This window comes from Cicer arietinum, chromosome 8 (genome assembly GCF_000331145.2).
Source record: "Cicer arietinum cultivar CDC Frontier isolate Library 1 chromosome 8, Cicar.CDCFrontier_v2.0, whole genome shotgun sequence".
In the NCBI taxonomy this organism is placed as follows: domain Eukaryota; kingdom Viridiplantae; phylum Streptophyta; class Magnoliopsida; order Fabales; family Fabaceae; genus Cicer; species Cicer arietinum.
Genome location: NC_021167.2, coordinates 4876082 through 4898422, shown reverse-complemented (window position 1 = coordinate 4898422; position 22341 = coordinate 4876082). Strand labels below are relative to the sequence as shown.

At 28.5% G+C, this 22341-nt stretch overlaps 4 protein-coding genes across 4 annotated transcripts; 2 read left to right on the top strand and 2 right to left on the bottom strand.

Moving 5' to 3' along the window:
* The first annotated feature begins 1030 nt into the window (after positions 1-1030).
* On the top strand, positions 1031-3805 carry LOC101493059 (probable protein phosphatase 2C 80). The gene is made up of 5 exons (XM_004511958.4): positions 1031-1170; positions 1281-1929; positions 2307-2631; positions 3038-3187; positions 3323-3805. Exons 2-5 carry the CDS (start codon positions 1388-1390, stop codon positions 3617-3619), a joined length of 1314 nt encoding a protein of 437 aa, XP_004512015.1. The 5' UTR covers positions 1031-1170; positions 1281-1387; the 3' UTR covers positions 3620-3805.
* A 789-nt stretch (positions 3806-4594) lies between these two features.
* On the bottom strand, positions 4595-7141 carry LOC101506263 (vicilin-like seed storage protein At4g36700). The gene is made up of 5 exons (XM_004512165.4): positions 6780-7141; positions 6536-6711; positions 6381-6461; positions 5938-6222; positions 4595-5831 (listed from the first exon to the last, which is right to left on the bottom strand). The coding sequence occupies exons 1-5, from the start codon at positions 7090-7092 to the stop codon at positions 4734-4736; spliced, it is 1953 nt and encodes a 650-aa protein (XP_004512222.4). The 5' UTR covers positions 7093-7141; the 3' UTR covers positions 4595-4733.
* A 2809-nt stretch (positions 7142-9950) lies between these two features.
* LOC101492726 (HVA22-like protein k) lies at positions 9951-14104 on the top strand. Its single transcript, XM_004511957.4, has 8 exons — positions 9951-10095; positions 10259-10317; positions 10410-10507; positions 11836-11887; positions 12129-12192; positions 13230-13325; positions 13556-13628; positions 13724-14104. Exons 1-8 carry the CDS (start codon positions 10063-10065, stop codon positions 13828-13830), a joined length of 582 nt encoding a protein of 193 aa, XP_004512014.1. The 5' UTR covers positions 9951-10062; the 3' UTR covers positions 13831-14104.
* Positions 14105-16198: 2094 nt separating this feature from the next.
* Positions 16199-21220, bottom strand: LOC101505952 (serine/threonine/tyrosine-protein kinase HT1-like). Its single transcript, XM_004512164.3, has 6 exons — positions 20975-21220; positions 19997-20129; positions 18217-18412; positions 17988-18109; positions 17384-17539; positions 16199-16624 (listed from the first exon to the last, which is right to left on the bottom strand). Exons 1-6 carry the CDS (start codon positions 21214-21216, stop codon positions 16199-16201), a joined length of 1275 nt encoding a protein of 424 aa, XP_004512221.1. The 5' UTR covers positions 21217-21220.
* Positions 21221-22341: the final 1121 nt, after the last annotated feature.

Sequence of the window (22341 nt, the reverse complement as noted above, 5' to 3'; positions counted from 1 at the left end):
GACCAAAATTCTATTTGGGGGACCAAAACTGGAGAGAAACAAAATGAAGTAACTATTTTTGCGATTTAGCTAAAATGAGGAGACCAAAACTGCAATTAAGCAAAAAAAAAACTCGTAATAAACCCCTGTTAAACGAGAATTCCTTAAACTTATTTTCTAATAAGCAGTGCAAAGTGATAAATTAACGAATTGAATTTAAATTGTTTGAAAGAATTAACTGATAAATATAAATTATACAATTCAACTCATAATTTTTTTTTTGTCAAAACAACATTTTTAACTAATATTTAATTAGTAAAAAAAATTAAACATTTCAAAAAATCTAGACAAAATGTTTATACAGTTCTTTTATCTTAAATTTGTCTTTTATGTTATTTAAATATAATGGTTCATTGATTTTTTTCTTCTTCCTATTAGATAATTTAGTTTCTGATAAGTGGACAGAGTTATTTTATTTATGCTAATGTGTATATGTTAGCAATATTTCATTTTTTTGACAATTTAAAAAAAAAAAATCTAACTATAGACTTCTAAGTAAAATACGAATTGTAATAATTTTTGTGAATATTAGTTTATATAAAATTACAATAATTTATTGTAATTTTATCGATACAAATAGAGAACTACTTATGCACAATTCATTTCTCTTTTGATCTTTATCTTAAAATTCAAAAAAATCCAATCTAACAACCACCATTCAAATAATTCTCATTTTCAATAATAATCTTCATCATCAAAACATAGAGACACTTAAATCGAAAACATCTGCATATAAAATACAAATACCATACTTGTTGTCTTTAAATATAAATATTCTTTTAAATATACTTGTATTTATTATTTTTCTGAAACATAGTCCATAATAATAATAATATTACTAATTTATTTTTTGAAAAAGTCAATTTAAATACATAAAAATAGTGTACGAAGATTGTTATTATTTATAACAATAAATCCAATTATGCGATATAAAAAAAAGAGACAGACCCAAAATATCCAGAAAAAAGAAAAGATAAATCGAAATAAAAATGAAAAATAAAAACCAGTTGAAGGCGGACAAATAGGAATTTGAGATAGCATTAAATTTGAAACTTAAAAACTCTATCTCCAAACTCTCTAGGTTTTTTGTGGAGAGGCGCAAACTCTCTCAAAACCACAAACAAATTATTCGTATGATATTGAATTCAATTCTCATGCAATTTTTTTTATTTTCATTTTCTATCTCGGTGTTTCTTTTCATAATATTGCTAACTTTAATTATTAAAATTTCAATGTTTCAGAATCTGGGTGCACTTCAATCCTCTTGAAAGAAGGGTTGGTTCAGGAAAGGAATGTGCCTTCTCACATCATTATCTGAATTAAGGGTATTTTTTTGCATTTAATTAAGATGCTATGTGGTAGTAGTAACAATCTCTCAAAGCTTAATGCTACAATTTACTATCATATTCATGAAGCAATAACAAGCCAAAAAACATTACCTATATCATTGTATAGGAATAAGAAAAATCCCGTTTTGTATCTTCCTTCATTAAGTAATAAGTTTGGTAGAAAATCAATGGCTTCTTCATCTTCCAATGCTATGTTGGGGGATGTTTACGTTGATGAATTGATCTCAAGTTACGGCGGTGTTCAAGACTTCACAAAACCTGCTGGTGTTTACTTTAAAGAAAGATCTCATAAAGGTTTGATGAGAGGTAGTGTGAGTTTGAGAAGACCACATCAGCTTTTGTATGGTCCTCTAAATTTCGGGCGTTCGAATTTTTATTCTAGTTGGAGTATTCAAAATTCAGGTTTGGTTCATGGACCATGGCAGAAGAATTTCTCTGCATCTTCTTCTGCTTGCTGCTTAGCTAGGGCCGAACACGATGTGTCGTTGGACAGCAGCCTTCCTGATGAACAACCGGGAAATTCATCCACTTGGCCTAACCTGTATGTGATTATTGTTCTTTCTATTTTAATTTCTGCTTTGAACTATTCTTAGGTAAGATAAGATGATTTAGATACCAATTCCTATACTATTGAAGATTTGAAGTTTATCCCATTAGTTTATACTGTTTGAAAGATAGGCTAATGGTTACAATGTGATGCCTATTATTACAGAAAATTGCAGACAAATACAACCACAATTGCGGCCGCAATGCAATTGTAGTTGTAGGTCTCCAAAACCTTTATACTGCAGCTGCAATTGTGGTTGCAACCCATAATTTAAAACCATGATTTATATTTTCCATACTGTCACTGATTTTCAGTGAGATCTCAAGTTTCTGCTGTCGTAGATTAATTAAATATACTACTTGTATTTTCAGAACTACTCTTGGTCGCAAGCCCTTGAAGATGTTATCAGGATCATGTTACCTACCACATCCAGATAAGGAGGCGACAGGGGGAGAGGATGCTCATTTTATTTGCACAGACGAACAAGCAATTGGTGTTGCAGATGGTGTAGGTGGCTGGGCAGATGTTGGTGTTAATGCAGGACTGTTTGCACAGGAACTTATATCCAATTCAGTAAGAGCAGTTCAAGAGGAGCCCAAAGGTTCTTTTAATCCATTAAGGGTATTAGAGAAGGCTCACTCAAATACAAAGGCCAAGGGTTCATCAACTGCCTGTATTGTCGCTCTTGCCGATGAGGTACTACATTTTTTATTCTTCACTTTGATGGTCAAAACAATTTTGTCAATTTGTGGATGAAGGTGTGGACTTAATCTTATAGTATGCTTCATGCATACTGAACATCCATCAACATGGAAATTTTAACTATTTCACTTGTGTCTGGTATAATGAAAATCATGATCACGAATCATAATCTGCATTTTTCTCCAACCTTCATGTTTACTTTCCTCTACAACACGGGCATACACATAAACAAGTGTATAGTTGTTTATTCTTAAATATTGTCTTACTTGTTCACGAGTCATAAGCTCTTAAGTATAATGTTTGATTAGTGTTTTATCCGCATCTTGATTGGCTGCTTCTTGAGCTATATGAAAGGAATATTAACACCACTGATTTCCTTGTGGTTGGTTTCTTGGTTCAGGCACTAAATGCTATTAATTTGGGGGACAGTGGATTCATTGTGATTAGAGGTGGAAGCATCATTTTCAAGTCCCCTGTTCAACAGCACGATTTTAATTTCACATATCAGTTGGAGAGTGGTAATGGCGGTGATCTACCGAGCTCCGGCGAGGTAAAGCTCACTCATTAAAATTAATGGAGGATGGAAGTTAATTGTTTTTTTTTTCTTTTAAACAAGTTTATTAATTTCTGACTTTGTGAGATGTTAAAAACAAACTAAGCACATATTTTGCAATAATGTGTACAGGTTTTTACAATACCTGTTGCACCAGGAGATGTGATTGTGGCTGGAACAGATGGATTATTTGACAACTTGTACAACAATGATATCACTGCAGTGGTTGTAAATGCAACTAGAGCTAGATTAGAACCCCAGACAACTGCTCAGAAGATAGCGGCATTGGCTCGTCAGCGAGCACTGGACAAGAAACGGCCGTCACCGTTTTCAGCTGCTGCTCTCGAGGCTGGATACCGATATTATGGAGGAAAACTTGATGACATAACAGTTGTTGTGTCATACATATCCAGCTCAATCAGTGAGTGACGATTTTGTCAATTTCATTTTGACTCATTTTGTGTATATTTGGCTGCTGTGGGGTTAAGACTCCTTGCATTTTTTAATTTGAATCCACTCTTACTTTTTCTAGTACTTATCTCAAACATTAGTTGTTAAGCTACGTTGATGAATACATTTTTTTATCCTTACAAAAAGGTTATTACGGTTTCTTTATTTACATTATACAATATCCCTCCAAAGAAACAAAATAAATACTCAGTTTTATTGTCATTTGTAAAACATTATTCTGAAATTGAACGTGAAGAAGTAAAGTCTGTTATTATCCCCTCACACTTATATTGGTCTGAAACGAAATTTGAGAATACCGCGGAGGCAAGTTAGAAAGCCGTTGCCAATCTTTGTTAACAATACTTTTGATTTCAAGTCCTAAAAGGGTACCTATTATTTTATAAAAAAACACCTTCATTATTTTAACATTTATTGTTAATTTTGCTCTGTTAAATGTTTGATGTGAAAATAGATTATCACATCAGCATTATCATGTGTGTTTTTGGTCTTTATTGTTAGTTATACACTCTTATTTTTTTATTTTAATGAAGTTTGATTTTTCAACTAGTTATTTATCCTCAACAATCCAAGGTATAGCATAGTATGGTGTGTCTCAACAATATATAAACAAAAAAATTAGAAACACTAGCTTTATGATGAACTATATGATGAACTACATATAAAAAGGAAGTATATACGTTCACCCTCTCATTGTCTTAATCTATATCTATCGTATTATTTCTTTAGCACATTGTTGTAACAAAAACAAATTTATACCATCCAATAAGCTTCATGAAAGAAATACCTTCAACTTTGTAACAAGCTAGTAGAAAACAGATATTGCAAAACATAACAATAGATTGAAGACTGAAGGTTTTTATTGTAATACACATGAGTACCTAACAATAGCTCTTATTCTAATTAACACTAGACATGAATGCCGGGCAAGCTTCATGAAACATAGACCTTCAAATTTTAAAACACACAGAAACAGAAACAGGGAAACAGATGTGCATAAAAAAGTTCTTATTTTAATACACATCATTTACATATAAGTAGTGAACCCTCTTGATAGTTAAGAGTTTAGACACAATCACACATTCCTCGGAATCTTCAGAACTCTCCTTCCATCAAAGCTGCTTTCATTGCTTTTTCCTTTCATGGATTTGTTATCACTGCCATGCTCTCTTCTCCTCTCCCTTTCTTCTTGCTGTCTTTTGGCTACTTCTTCTTCCCATTCTGTTGTTTCTTCTTCTCTGCTTCTTCTTCTTTGTCTCCTTCCTCCTTCGCTCTCGGTCTCTTCTTCTTCCTCCTCGGTCTTAGCTTCACCCTCCCCCTCTGATTCTTCTTCTTGCTCCCTTTCTTCTCGTTTCCTTTCCCTCTTCTCTTGTTGTCTTCTAGCTGCCTCTTCCTCACTCTCTGCCTCTTCAGTTCTTCTTTCTTTTCCCTTCTCTGCCTTCTTTTCTTCCCTTTCCCTTTCTTTCTGTCTTCTAATTTCTTCTTGCTTCCTCCTCGCCTCTTCCCGTCTCCTCGCTTCCTTCTCTTCTCGCTTCCTTTCCCTCTCTTCTTGTTGTCTTTTAGCTTCTTCTTCTTCTCTTTTCCTTTCTTCCTCTCTTCTTCTAACTTCCTCCTCCTCTTCTTCTTTTCTTCTTCGTTCTCTCTCTTTTTCTTCTTCCTCTCTTTTTTTAGCTTCCTCTTTTTCTCTCCCTTTCTCCTCTTCTTCCTCTTCCTCTCTTTTCCTCTTCTCTTCCTCCTCCTTTTCCTTCTCTTTTTCTTCCTCCATTAACTTCTCCTCTTCCTCAGCGCAAGAATTACACCCGAAAATGATCGAATCATCCGGAGAATCCAAAAGCTGGTCAATAGTTCTTTTGCTTACACATAAAGAGGTAGCCACTATCTGTTTGTCTAGAATCTGAAGCACCGATCCTTTACCTGCCAAAAACTGAGGATGATTTTTCTTTGCAGCAGTGCTGAACCCCATAAAAACAAGTGGCTCTTTATCAAATGACATGTGAGCCATTGGATGAAACCTAGGAACCAGAAAAACATCTCCTTGCTTAACTCTAAACCTCTTGTTTTGGCATTCATCAACATTGTTGCTTCCACATACTACTCTAACCATGCCTTCCCCTTCCAACACCACCGCTATCTCTGTTGCCAATGGATTCCAATGAGGCCCCAACATTGATTCCTTTCACAAAACAAATTCAATATATAACTTTCTAAACATGTACAAAACAATCATGTAAGTTATAATATTAACTAATTATGAAGTTATATATAATATAATCACTGACCATGGTCAAATTCACCATGAGAAATCCAATGTTGTGTTGCTTTAATGGTTTAAGTTGCTTTTTGGTAACTGTTAAGGTCCAACCATGACTGTTTTTGAAGTCAGGGTCATTATCAAAGATATTGTATGTTTGGAGCTTCTTGGAGTTGGATTCAATGCCTATGAAGTATTTAAGAAACGAAGGCTCCAATTCCAAAACACTGTTATGCTTCCTCTTTGAAGGAGCATGCACTATAGCTGGTGTCTCTTTCTTGTTTGTGATTGCCTCAACCAAATCTTCCGGAACCTTCCAAAAATCAGAATATAAATTCAGAATTTTGTGCACACTATTTATATTTGTAACAAAGGACTCTTTATAATTGCTAAAAAAATAAAATGTGTAATTTTGCTATTTACTATTATGAACACAACATATTTAGTGTTGCACATTGTGAGTCTATGTACCTTAAAAGCTGCTTGGATGATTTTCTTATCAAAGCCTTTGACTAGTTCATTGATCCTTGAGTAAGCACCAATTGATGGATCCTGCAATTTTTGTTAACATGAACAATTACAAACAAACAAGGCTTTGAAAAAGAATACAAGTGCATAGGGCTTACAAAAGTGCTATCATCTGTATTGGTGAACATTGCATAAATCCTTAGTTTCTTCCTTTGTGCTTCCAAGTTGCTGTGTATATAGAAAACAGATCCTTCTCTGAGGCTGCCTACATCTCCTTCACATATTTCCGTCGTGCCAGTTTCATCTTCATTTGCCCAACTCAGCTTTCCACTCCCTGAAACCCCTCTAAGTTGAATATAATTTGTTTTTAAGATAATATATATAAATTGAAAGGGTACCTACCTGTATGAACATAAAAGACCATAGCTGCATGGAGAAGCACAGGAAGAAAGACAGAGTTGGGTTCCAATGTAAAGAATTGAAGATGGTATGGTAGTGTTTTGTTTCCATCTTTGACATCAATGGCAGAGATCTCTCCATATTCAGTGTCAAATAATGTCCTCCTTTCATCCCTCTCTACCACAGGTCCCTTATGAGGCTTCACACTGTGTTCCTCACTTGATTCCTTTCCTTCACACAAGGAAATGGTAATAACAAGGAAGAAAATCAACAAGGAGGAAAATTGGGAAGCTAAGAAAGATTTTCGAGGCTCCATTATCAAAAGAGTGACAAAGCAGAAGTTGGATAGAAGTGATTTTGCACGTAACAAAGGTGTCACTATATAGAGAGCATTTTTTAGAGCTGCATGTCTTGTTTTCAGACACGTTAATTGTTTGAACAGGTGGCAGTTTGGTAGGTGCATGTGTGTGTGCTACTAAATTCCAAACAGATGATAACGAATGAGTGACATCACTATGAGTATTTGTAAATTGGATTTCAACAGCAAGCATCCTTGTACACTCTCTCCGGTTACAACGAAGTGGAGAGAGTGTAATATTTGATCATGTTTGTGAATTTTACCTTTTATTTTGAAAATACCAAAATACATGTATATACACATACAATTTTGTGGCTGTGAAATTGATTTGTATAAGACAAATTTTTTTAAAGGTGATATCAAAAAAAACAATAAATCAACTTATAAAAGTTGTAATTGGCAAATTAGAAGTAATAAGAGATAAAAATTTGTAAAATATGATTGTAGTTTTCTTTATTATCTGTTAAATTTTTAAACTAAAGTGAAGCAAATAAAATTTAAACAAAATTATAAAGACAATTTATTAAATGTTTAATTTTATTAATGATAAACTTATAATGTGTATGAAAGTAGTTTTAAATTTTTTATTAATGATAATTTATCACGTGTATGATAGTTTAATTTCATAAATCATAATTAATTATTTTAAAATAATAAGCAAGTTATTTTGTATTTATTTACAATAATAAGATTTACTTTTTCTTGAAAATAAATAAACAAATAATCTATGAAAAATATTTTCTATTGAAAAAATACTTAAAATAATATCTTATTTGAAAATTCTTTTACAATTTTTTTTCAAATTCACATTTTCTTGATACATAATGTGATTATTTTAACATTTAATTAAATAAAAAAACAGTGACAAACAACCATAATCCTTTCAGTTACTTAGTCAGTTATGATTATTTTTCCATTCTAACAGGTCAAGACGTTTAATTCTTTATGATTATTTGTTAACTATGTCAGTTATGATGTCACGTCAATCAGTAAAAATCATTAGAGGATACCAGCTAAGAAGAGGATACCAGCTAAGAAGAGACAAAGATCTCATACCTTTTTATTTTCATGGAAGGTAGGGTGATTTTTTTTTCCTTCTTTCTCTTCTATATCTCTTGGTTGAAATTCATATATATAACATTTAGGTTAATTTTATAAAACAACAACATAATATAAAATAATAATATGATTATAAATATAATAAAATTAACATATTTATAATTTTATATTAATAATGTTGACAACGTTGAAATTATTGATTAAAATTTATAATAAATAAGTTAAAATTTATTTTATTGTATAAATTGAACAAACACTATAATCAAATAAAAAAATTAAAACAAATTAAAAGGATAATTCTAGACAAAAAAAAGAGAGTTATAAATTTCTCTTATATCACTATCACTCATTTTGTATATATAATTACTCTTACATTTTTTCCTCATAAAATCTATTAAAATCATCGTTAAAAAAAATAATATTAAAATAATATTTTTAAAATTTTCCACCACAAAGAGATACAGTGTCAATGAACATCTATGAGAGTAGCTCTGATTGCTTCCAAAAAAAGAGTATACTTTAATTTTATAAATTTTAAAATTTAAAATTGATTTAAATATTTATAAAATTTAAAACTTAACATTGAGACAAATTGAACAATTAAATCATTCAGAAAACGTTGCATATTAAATTATTAATAGATTGGTTTTGTATTACGGAAGTTTCAATTAAAAAAAGTCTAACACATATTAACGTGTGAGTGTTTTAAACTCTCAAAATATTAAATTTGAATTTTTTTTTTCATAAATAAAATAATAAAAAAACTCATATACAATTATAAGATTTTGAGTTTAAATTTTAGATATAGTATTACATTTAAAGATATTGATATTTGTCAATTAAATTAAATTTTATGGATATTAAATTTGATGTTTAATCATAAAACAAAATTTAAAATATAATATATATTTGATTTAATTGGATTGAATAGCTAATATTTTTCTGAGGTAAACTACTATTTATTATTATTATGAATTTAATTTTTATATATCGTCAGTGCATATAATCTTTACATGTTAATGATAATAATTAGATTATTAAAAATAATAGACTTTTATCATAAATATCTTTAAAATTATGTATATGAATGATTGCGATATAATAATACTGTTAAATTTTTTACAATCGATAAACTGGTAGTGCATAACAATAAAATTATATTATTATTATTTTGGTATTTAACAAAAATAATATAAATTTAGTTACGGTTTTGATCTCCTAATTTCATTAATTTACAGAATTAATCCCTCTATTTTTAGATTTAACAGTTTTGATCTTTCTCATATTTTTGAAAAAAAAAAATGACGATGTAATATATTTTAAATGGCGTAGTATATATATGATAGAACTATCTAAATATATTATTTATTTATATGTAATTAATTAAATTATAAAAATAAATTATTTCAGAAATTAAAACTAAAATTTTTAGAGAATTTTATTGCAATTTCATGAGTGTTAGTTATTCTATATCATATATCATATAAAACTATAACTACAATTAAATCAATAATATATTTATTGTTTTGTTTTAAATTCATAATAATAATTAAAAATTTGATTATCTATGAATACATTTGGTTATATTTTAAATTTAACATAACAAATTTTTAAAATTTTATCTTTTAAATCGAATTTATTTAATTATTTAAATCAAAATTAAATAAATAATCGTACAAAAACTCTTAATTGTTATTACTGTCCTTTAGTAAAAACTATAAAAATACCGATATGAACTTATTAGAAAAAATGATTGGTAAAATCTGACATGATTTAAATCTTAAATTTGCATCGTAGTATTGTATAATATAAATAGAGAATAAATGTTGGGAAGAAAGACAATGGTGGTTTGCGGTGCGACTTAGAAGAATGGCTCTCCTCGGATCAAACATAGCAAGCGAGGTATTCATATTCACAGCCTTATCATTCATCTTAATTTGTATTTATATTATTACAATCATCATCATGTTCATTATTTCTAGGTCCTCACAAAATTCCCCAATTGCCATAGCTTCTTGCCCTAAACCATACCTATTTGATTTCTGAACTATCTGTTGCATTGCAGGTTGGACTCCGTTTACTCCTTTCTCCTCTTGGTTCCCACGTTGTAATTCGAACCGCATGGTAACCTATTTTTCATTTCACTATTACTACCATTTCTAATTTTTAATTAATGTGGGTTCTTGTCATATGGTTAAAATTGTATTTTTTTAAAGCTGTTCTGTGGGGATTGGTTTGCCTGTGTACTCTACATTCAAGGCAATTGAAAGTAAAAATCAAGATGCTCAACAAAGGTGTCTTATCTACTGGGCAGGTATCAATTTATTTACCGTTTTCTTGATATATGTTTATCTCTTTTTATTAGCCCCTAAATAATCACTTAGATTTTCTCCTTCGATTTCATATATAAGCAAGAAAAAACTAGGGTACATTATTATAGTTGATCTCATTTGATTTTCTTAAAGTAACAAAATAAGTAATTGCATTATCTAAATTGCCCCTCATGTAATCTTGTTTACGAGAATACAATCCATGTGCAACCACACGGTCCCAATTAGGGAGCGCCTCAATCTTTCTTTTTTATTATAGAAATCTTGATGTTAGGGTGTTCTGTTATTTGTTTGAAATGGTTGATTTATTTATTCAATGATATTATGAACTTATTAGTTTAACTCATGTTAGATTTTTAGATTTTAAAAACTCATTTTACAATGGCACTAATAAGAAAATGTCAAATAATAAAATGTCTCGAAAACTAATTAAGAAAGAGAAGGAAAACTGAAGAAAAAAACCAAGTTTTTAAAAGAATTACTTCAATAATGAAATTCCTTTTGAAATATTATCTAAATTTTGGGTTATATAGTCGGTATATTTTATGAGTAGAATTGTTTTTGTTTTTATGAGTAGAATTGTGGTTGTTGTGTTATCATCATCGAATATGAGAAGGTGACATAGTATCTGTACATTTTTTCTTGTAGATTGGTATGTGTAGAGTGCATCATGTAGATTGGTACGTGTTTATGGACTAAAATTTATTTTACCAATTTTTTTAATTATTAGAATTGCACTTTTTTTATTAGGGACTCAATTTTGAAGATTAGAACACGGTTTCCAAAATCTTTAAGACGACTCTGATTAAATCCAACTTAATTAAAGTGTATTTCATGAATAATACCATTGAATATGATAGAATTAGTTAAGTTTTTTCTTATATTTTAAACCACAAAACATGATTTTGTTGTTGCTTATATTCGAAGATGAAGTAGATGAAAAAAAACGAAACTTTTCTAATGACTGGATAGTTCGATCAGTGATGTGGCTATCCAACATGGCTATGTTGTGCCAGGCTCTCTGTTTTTTTCTTCTTAAAACCTACCTGGTTTTGCTATATTGTTGCTAATGACAGGAAATGTTAATTGTGTCTCTTGTTTTGCCGATGGTTGTCATTTTCAAAATTAGAAGGAACCAAATTGGGTCCAAGAAACCCATTGATTTATTTTCTGCCACTAGCACCACAATCTATTCTGATATCTGGTGTCAAGTTACTGAAGTTCTAAGTTCTAACAAGCTCACACCTCCTAATATGATAATTGAATATTATATTTACCATGATTTATTTTTCTCTTCTTTTGACATTTACAGCCTACGGCTCATTCAGTCTTGTAGAAGTATTCACGGACAAGCTTATTTCCTGGTATAGTTTGATCCATTCTAATCCATTAAGTTGGTTGTATGGGGATGTTCCTCTTTATATTTCGAAGTTCAACCTTTTTTTGCTTAATATATGACGCACTCTTTTCTTGATCAAAAGATTCTATCTCTCTCTCTTTTATTTATTATTAATTCTTATGGATGGCAGTATTTTTTCATTTGGATTAACAGCTTTGTGACCTGCAATAACTAAATTAGTTGTCGTTATTTTTCATTTTTTTCAGGGTTCCCATGTACTATCACTTGAAGTTTGCATTTCTTGTTTGGCTTCAACTTCCACCTACCAATGTGAGTTTCTTAAAAACTCAGGTTGATTCTTTATGATGTTTTCAGCCATCTGTTACTGAAATAGATTTTTATTGCATTCTATCTTTGTCCTTTTGTTTTTTTTTCTTTCTTTTTCCTTTGGTCCTTAGTCATTTACTGACTCTCTTACCTTTTTTTGTCCATTAGTTCCTTTTTCTTTTACTGTGATTCGATTATCATATTTCTTAGTTCAAAATATGTTATTCACCATGTGTTTAATTAGAGTATTAATTTCTTTGCAAAAGTTGAAATTTTCATCATTTTCTTGTGGTTGACACTTGTCTTTTCTTTCTATGCAAAAGGTAAATTGCGTTAAATAGTACAAATAGATACTTTAAACATTACTTTTATATTAAGTTTAAACATTAATTTTATATTTAGTAAACTCTTCGGAGTCTACACAAACTCTCGTGTTTGACAAAGTTAGTTATAAGTTGATTCCCAATCCCACATTTGGATATATATCTGTAATTTGTAATTCTGAGGAATTTCAACCCCCCCTTTATTTTTATTTTTATTTTTATCTTTTTCTCATATTCTTACCCTAATCCTATTTTGTATATGTTGAGAGTTCCATATTGGATAGTGATATGACTTGGACAATAGTTACATGTGGGGGGAATCCCTCATTCATGAACTAGCTTGTGGCCATAAGTTAGTCGCAGACTCATTCTAAGATGGTACTACAGCCTATCCTAGATCCTTTGGATCTCCGGCAAATGTCCAATCGTGCAAACATCACGCTCCAGATATCCAGTCCTTGGTGTGAGGGATATTTGTTCCCACATTGAATTATGATATGACCTGAACAATGGTTATAAGTGGGGGCAACTCTCACCCGGCAAGCTAGTTTTTTGGCGTTTAGTTAGGCCCAAACCCAAAAGGGCAATTTATTTCGCGGTCATTTACAGCACTATATTGTTCTCTAGATTTAACACGTTATATTTTTAAAAATTTGCCTCTTTAATGCCTCAACTCGGTTATGTTATTTTGCTAATGAACTTCTTGCATTCAAGCAGGGAGCAAAACAGTTATACACGAACCACCTACGTCCCTTCTTGTTGAAGCATCAAGAGAATGTTGATCGCGTTTTAGGCCTTGCATATTGTGAAGTGGTTTGTCCTATCCATTTTTTTAACTCTAGCAAGAAGAATCTTGTGTTTTCATCAATGATGAAAAAATGCAGTGTAGCTTGTTTATATTGAGTATCATATTGATTGGTATTAATCTGCCAATAGCTGGCAGAAGGAATATTTCTCAGACTCCTTTTTCAAATGCGGCGTTTGTTTTTAAGCTTTTAAGAACAAACTGTATTTAACAGTTGAATTCGTCTAAACACATGCAGATCAAACTCGTCAATTCATATCAAAAAGAGATCCAGTCAGTCAGGAGTATAGTAGGAAAGATAACTGAATCAGGTGAAACATCATGTTTATGTGTTCTGCAATAGCTTTTACCTATTATGTAGATGATTGCAAAATGCAAATTGAATTTCTTTATATGAATGGATCAGCTGATCATTTGCTGAGAAGCCCACCTGCATCAGATAGAAAGTCACAAGGTGGTTCAGAGGATCATGTGGCGCCTTCTCACGCCGAGCCTGACCAAAACAATAGCTAATCAACCAGAAGGGTTCGGTGCACCGAGACTCATGAGTCGATGAGCGTTGTCCCCAACAGTTCCTGTTAGACTTAAAATAACAGATACTAGACTTACATCTATTAGTCTTTTCTAAAATATTGAAACTCGTTGTCACCCAAAAAACTTGAAGCTTTCTCTTGATTAGGATATATAGTAGATAAATTTTATGAGGTTTGCTGCTTTTTGCAAAAACTGGAAGCTGTCAATATTATATTTTGTTGATACATTTACTAAACACTCCACATGTCTCTAATTTGTGTGTTGATTTTATAGATTCACTTACTTTTAACGATTGACATGCTTAATTTTGAGGAAACAAAGCTGTTAATATTTAACTATTTAATTCTTTAACTTATTTTTTGATTTTACTTTAGTTTTCTAATTATTTTTAGTTTCGTTTTTAGCATTTATTTATATTTTCATCAGTCAAATTGGTCAATTCTGTAAAATCTGTCATTTTTTTCTTGTTGTTGTTGTCATCTCTTTGATCTCATTGAACAAGAGAATGTGACTAAAAAGAGCTTGGAGAGCTTTTTCTGCTGTAATTCTCTTTGATCCCCCAAGCAGCTAATGTTTCAGTTTTTATTTATATTGTTTTATTTTTTATCTTAGAAGATATGGTAAAATTTATTATAATTAATTTACATAATATTTTTTTATTTTATTTTTAGAAGATATAATAAATTTTATTATAATTAAATCAAACATTCAGTATATTTTTTTATTTTAATTAAAACAAGCTCGTGACAATAAAAAAAGAGTCAACGTCTGTCATTTTTTTTAGGATGAGTTAACGTCTATCGTAAACTTCACAACACCAATTTATGGCCAATTTATTGAGGTTATCAACAATTGAAACATTTCATGTTGTAAAAGTATTAATATTCAATAGTTTATTTCAAAAAAATTGATTTTCATTTTAATATAAGTGATATTCAAAAAATATTAATCTTATATATAATCATTTATTTGCATGCTACTTTGGTTTTATTTAGTTTTACTTTATTTCTAAATTTCTAAACATCTCACTATGTTTTTATAATTTTTAATAAAAATAAAACTCATTATAAAAAGATAAACGTAAATTTATTGATAAACATTATCTGAATTCTAAAATTTTCTCTATTTTAGATTGAGAGTCTATTCTTTTATCTTATTTTTTTTTAAACATTAAGAACAAAACTTTTATTTAAAAAATAATTTTAAGCCAAAAAATTGTAGAATTAACAAACAACTTTTACTTTATTTTCAATGCCATTATTTTAGCTTAAAAAAATCTGAGTTGAAAAATTCAAAAAATACATCAAATATATAACCTTTAAAATTCATAATTTACAAATTTAATAGATAACTTAAAAACTCACAACCTTTTAAGTTTTTATGGATCTCTTGATATAATAGACAACTTAAAACTACGTATTTTTTATTAGATAGAAAATATTTGTAAAAAAATAATTTATTTTAAATGTTGTTAGTTTTAAGGAAATGGCTTGTGGTGTGAGGAGTAAATTTGTAAAACAAAATACTAGTTTGATAAAAGGGTATGATTGATTTGATAAAGAAAAAACAGTTAAGTACGAGAAATTAATTACGAGAGTTTGTTGAATTGTGTTATCTAATTCTTATAAAACAATTAGCACTGTCCAATTTATTCATTTATTTTTCTTTTTTCTTTTTTACTTTGTATATGGTGATCAGGCTTGTAATTGGCCCATGCCACATGTGAAGTATTAATGGATATCCATATACAAGGATTTATTTCTCACTTATAAATTTCACATTAAAATCACACCATTACGTGATTCAGATTAGGTAGCATGGATTGATTAAAAAAGTCTACCGAATATTTTAACATTTTTATGGCTCATCCTTAATTTAATGGAAATCCAAAAAACAATCCACCATCTCAAGATCTTGTTTAGAAGCCGATTATAACTGTTTCAACCATCCAATTCCTCTCTACCGTATCAATAAATTTCACTTTCCATAAATGCATCAAACACATCCACATCGTTAAATATGTTTTTTTGTCTTCATATATAACAAATTTTTCCTTTAAATTTTTGTCTCTCCCACATATATATATATATATTTCATAAGCCGCTAAATATAATCTCTTATACTATTTTTAATCATGGTCGTTCTATAAAGTGACACATATTTAACGCATTCGACGAAGTAGTAACACAAACTCAAAATTAATTATTAATATTCACACACCGACATTGATAATAATTAAAAATAAAATAAAAATAATTGAATTAAATTAAATGAAATATATGTTTGGTGTGATACACCAAAAAAGTCTTTTAAGTACGAGGAGCATTAAGCTATTTGACATGTGATATCAAGAAGCAAAGCAACAACGAAAACAAGAAAACAAACGGTTGATCTTATTTTTCTTTTTTGGCTTCCTTTGCACTAAGGCTGGGAGAATTCCATTGTGAGATTGAGATTGAGACTTGCCATGTGTTCCATCATTGGGTTTTATAGTCTCATTCTCAAGTTTGGGAATGTTTTCATTCTTCTTAGAGGACTCTAGGCTTGTTGTGGAAAGTGTCTTTGCACTTTCTTCCTCATGAATTTTGCTATCAACTTCTTTTATATCCCCATGCTCACTAATATTCTTTGTTGAGTAAAGATTTTGGAGAATCCTTTTTAGTGTTTCAACTATTTCGGTGAATTCGGGTCGGAGTTTTGGATCATCATCCCAACAAGATTGCAACAAGGGGAGTATATCTTTTGGAAATCCATCCACACTTGGTCTCATATTCTGCATTCATATAACCAACAACATTTCTTAATTATACAACAATACGCTCTATAAATTTTAAGGACGAAATGTGAAAAATAAAGTTACCATAAATTTTTCTATTCACAAAATTTTCGACAAATAAATTTATTTGAGATACCTAAATATATATTATTAAGATAATTAACTATGAAATAGATATATCAATTTATTAAAAAAGTGGAGTAGTTAAGACTATCCTATACACACATAACTACGACCTTAATCTTAGTTATATTTAGAAGTAAATATTAAATTTTGTTATTAAACTATCACTTTCATTTTCACCTTCTACGGTTCTTGGACACCATAGGAATATAATAAATTGTCCTTAAACTATTCATAATTTACCAAATATTATTTTCTTTTGTATTTTTAAAATACGAGAAATTAACTTGATAAATTGAGAATGTTTTAAGGTATTTTTAAAGTATGAGAAATTAACTTGATAAATTGAGAGTATTTTAGGGAAGTATATTATATTTCTATAATTTAGAGATAAAATACTAGAAAAAGTAATAGTTTAGATATGAAATTGAAGGCTTACTCTATATTTTGCATTTCTATATACTAAATTTTACTAGTTACGATGTCAATATAATATAATAGCAAGCATATATGGCAAGCACCTCATCAATTATAGATAACACAAAATCTTGTGAGAAAAATCTATTAAAATATTATGTTAAAAAAATATACAAAGAAAAGAGTAAAAGATTAGAGGTGTAATTAATTACATACGTTAGCCATAGCATATGCTGCCATGAAGTCTTTCCTTTCTTTAAATGGAGTTTGATTTTTGATCAAAGACCACATAACTATTGCAAAACTGTACACATCTGCCTTACGATCATAGCTTTTCTTTGCTCCCTTTGGAAGTGGATCTTTGCTGAATAGCTATATAGTGCATGCAAATATAGGAACAATTAATTAAACATGTAAAGTAACATTACGATTTCAACAATATTTATATACAGATCCTATAATTAATTATGTATTCTTACGTGGAAACAAATTATATTTACATCTTTAACTCATCGTCATAAAATCGATTTATAAAGTAAAGAGAGATATCTCCTATTTATAATATGATAGTATATGGACAACATGTTATAATTTGATTTGAGCTTAATTCATTCTATAAATTAAACTGATTTATAAACTAAGTGATCTGATAGCGGATGAGTCAACAAATTTTAAATAGATTATAATAACTTATAACTTTGTTTAGCTTACCACAACGTATAAAATGATTTTTAAAATAAATAATATTTTTTATTTATAAATTGAATATAAATGATGGATGACTCGACCACTAAACTATGATAATATATTTGATTTATACCTCAGGAGCCATATATCTATAAGTACCAGCTTCACATGTCATCTCATCACATATATCCTCTCTAGCTGTTCCAAAGTCAGCAACTTTAACATTAATCTTGTCTTCTGTAAGCAGTAAGTTACCTACAAAAAAAACATTATAATTTAGCTTAAGCATTTATTTAACTTGATTTTGAAGCATTCTCAAAAGCACAAGCAAAAGATGAATAAAAAAAACCTAGAAAAATTACCAGGCTTGAGATCACGATGAATGATGCCATTTGCATGCAAATATTCCATAGCTTGAGAAATATCCAGAGCATAATTTAAACATTGTTCTAAAGAAAAAGCTGTTGGATAAATGCTCTTCAAGTTTTTTTGAAGTGAACCTCCTTCTAAAAGTTCTGTAATTATCATCATTGATGGTTTCACAGTGGCTCCAATAAACTGCAAAAATAACCTAAGTCATCAGCTTGTTTCTAAAAACTTGAGCAAATAAATATTTTGGAAATATAAATAAGAAATTTGATTAAATCAAAGATAAGACATTTCACAAAAGATAGCACTATATATATATAAATAAATAAAAAATAAAATAATAAAAGCTTATTTTGGTCGTTGAAAAATTTGGAGAGATCCAATTTTGTCTTTGAGAAAAATAAAAGTTTAATCTCTAAGAAAAATAAACCAGACTAAATTAGTTCTTTTGTAAACACAGTTAATTTTTTTTATTATTTACTGATTTGTCATCAACTTGATTATCACACATGTAATTTCTATAAAAATGACAATTAGATCATTGACAATAATTAAAAATAGACAATTAAGTCTTGAAAGGGACTCTAAGGCTGTTCATTAATCCATATCAGAGAATTAACTGTCTATTTTTAATTATCATCAATGATCTAATTGTCCTCTCTTATAAAAATTATATGTAGGATAATAAAGTTGACAAGTTATCGAACCAAGTCAGAATTAAAAAAAAAACTCAATATTTTAAATGTGATTTATATAAGAAATAATTTAGTCTGATTTATTTTTCTTAAATAATAAAAGTATTTTTATTTTTTTTCAAATATTAAATTGAGTCTCTCAAAATTTCTCTTAGATCAAAATACTTTTACTCGAAAAAATAATAACGACAGAATTTTTGTTTTTTATAAGCAATTAGCAACAAAAATTTAGTGAACAAAAAGTAAGAAATCTCTTTCACAAAATTTTGCAACGATAAAATTAGTGATGAATTTAATTTTTTTTTCTTCTCTATATTTGGTTACTAATTCTATTTTTTTTATAATAGTGAGAGAGTGTGCGTGAGAGAGATTAATTTAAGTATATTCAAATTAGTGATTAGTACCGCGTTCGATTTTACTTATTGATATAAAATAATGAATAGATGAATTTGAATACATAGAGTTTTAAAGTAAAATACAAAGTATTTGATTAGAAATCCATAGATGTAAATACTTCAACATTTGGAACTCACAGCACAAGCAACTGCCTATGAAAATTAACTCTAGTTTGGGATCGACATAATTAACTCTTGACAAAATTTTACACGAAAATAATATATTAGTTATTTATAATTTTGTATAACAAGTTGGTCTTTTATTAGTATCAAATTCGCTGCAGATATTTACACCAATGATTTTAATTTCAAATCAGCAAAATTAAAATTTAAAATTCTTAATTTTTTCAATAGACTCGTACAATTTTTAAGGGGTTTTGATTGCAATAATAATAAGAACATAAACACTCGATCTAATTTAAAAAAAATGATTAAACAAATGAGAAGTCGAGTGAGATATATTTTAAAGTTTTTAAAATTAAACGCAAATTTTAACTAAAAATGATTGAAATGAAATTATAATAAAATTAATTCAACATTATAACTTTTATAAATACAAATAATTAATTTAAACGATCAATTTAATATTTTTGTGTCACTACACATGTATTTTACCTTAATTTTTAATTAACTAAAGTTTTGAATAAAAGAGAATTTCATAGTTTCTTTTAAAGGAAATATACCTTCACAACATTTCTATGATCAATCCCAGATAATAACTTCACCTCCCTCTGAAATTTGGCCTTACATTCTGGTGTAGCATCCTTTGTTCTTTGAGGGAGTATCATCTTAATAGCTACGGGACGACTTTCATACCTGAAATAAATAAATTATTGATTATATTAGTTTTCACGATATAAACACATAACCAGGCCCGATTCCACACGTTATTAGGTTTAAAACGAAATGTTAGACGAATAAATAAATTATTAAAATTTTATTTAATAATTATAATTTTTTTAGCTGAATTAATGATATTTTTAAATCTATTTTATTTATATTTTTTAAAAAATAAAATAAGACATTTCGACTGTTCTACTGTAACATTAAAATATCGTATAAATTTTTTCATCGATCTAAGAAAATCGTGTATATATGTATTTGAAGGACTTGCTTTGTTAGCCTTGTCCTTTGTGCACATAACCATCTGATTTGAACATTAAAAATACAAAATACAATATTTCATTGACTAGTTCAATACTCGAAAAAACAATAGGTCTCAATCAAGTGGCTTAATCAAAATCCGACAATGTGTTTGAAATGCAAATGTATCTTATCATTCACATAAATTAAAAATAAAGTCACTACACAAAATTTCAATTAACTACACCTTATAATTAGTGAGCTATTATTTTTCTTGATGTATTTGTATGAATATAAATGTCAAGAAATAAAAAATCAACTGGACCACAAAGCTACGATGATCAAAATTGAACTCAAGCATTTACTCTACAAATAATAATTAATCAATTGTAACACATACGTTATAATTAAATTTGCATGCAGAATCAGTGAATAAGTTAATCATACAAATAAAAAAGTTTTTTTGTTGAGGGACATACAAATTAAAAAATAAAACCATCACACCAAAATACATATGCACAAAATTATGAAAAAGGTAATAATCATAAGTATAAAATTAGATTAAAAAAAAAACTAACCATCCTTTATATACAATAGAGTAAGATCCTTCTCCAATCATTTCACCAATGTCTAATTTATCACAATTCACAAGTAAACATGGATCAATATCAAACACAAAACCATCATCAAAATCGGAAACATCATCAACACTTATCCCGTTTTCGTCGTTCTGCGACGAACAGGTGAGTGAGAGATGAAAAAGGAGCATAGTATTTGAGACTGAGAATGAGAGCTGCTGTGATGAATATTCCTTTGCCATTGCAGATTGTTACTGACCAAATACATGAACATGATTCATATATAACATTTAAAATCAAAATTTATAAGGAAAAGGTGTAAAGTTAAAAGTGTTGTTGCATAATTGGAAACTCATTTTCTTCCTATTTGAGCATTATCATGGTGCATCATTTAGAGATTAGTTAACTTTAAATGATTAATTAGTCTCAATTTAAAATAAATTATTTTAAAGAATCTAAATTAATTAAATCCTAACCAAAATAATGTTTTGGCAGGATGGTCATTGTGATTGTCAATGCCACTTAGAACCATGGTTAGGAAAAAAAATGGTGCATGATAGATGATGTTGTATGTACAACTAAAAGTTCATTAAAAAGATACTATACTTCATAGATCTGTTACTAGTAGTGATTTAAAGTTTTAACATATAAATCATTAATACATACAATATATTTATTGTAAATTTCATGATATATCTTGTGTATCGTATTAAATTATCATTTATTCTCGTATACATAACAATGATCGAAAATGAGATATCAATATTGATAAAGAGTATAATGAAAAAATTATTAATATTCCGTTGATATTGTAAAATGATAAATAAAATATAAAAATATTTTTATTTATTAAAATAAATTATAATTAGGAACAGAGTGAATATTACTTCATTTCCATTATAATGTCATCCAAATTAATGAGTTTTAAGAGTCTCAATAAATATATAATATTATACTTTTTAATATTTTATTGTATATATTAATTTATAGTTTCCTAAAATATATTTAGGTCTATTTAGAAAAAAATACTGAATAAAATATCTGATTGCATATTAATATTACAAGATAAAATAATAATTAAGCTATTTAATCATTGAAGATTGATGTGTTAATAAAAAAAATTAGAAAATCATTTAAGAAATATAAAAACATTTAAAAATTGAAATGATTAATATTATAAATATGAAATGATACAAAATTAAAGAAAATAGTTAGAATTGGGTGGATAACATGATGTATTACGATATGATGACACGTAGAATTGATTAATATTATAAATAATTTTATTAATAAATATAATAATATAAAATTACTAATAATAATTTTTTAATTATCAATAATTATTTAATTAATTCACAATATTAAAT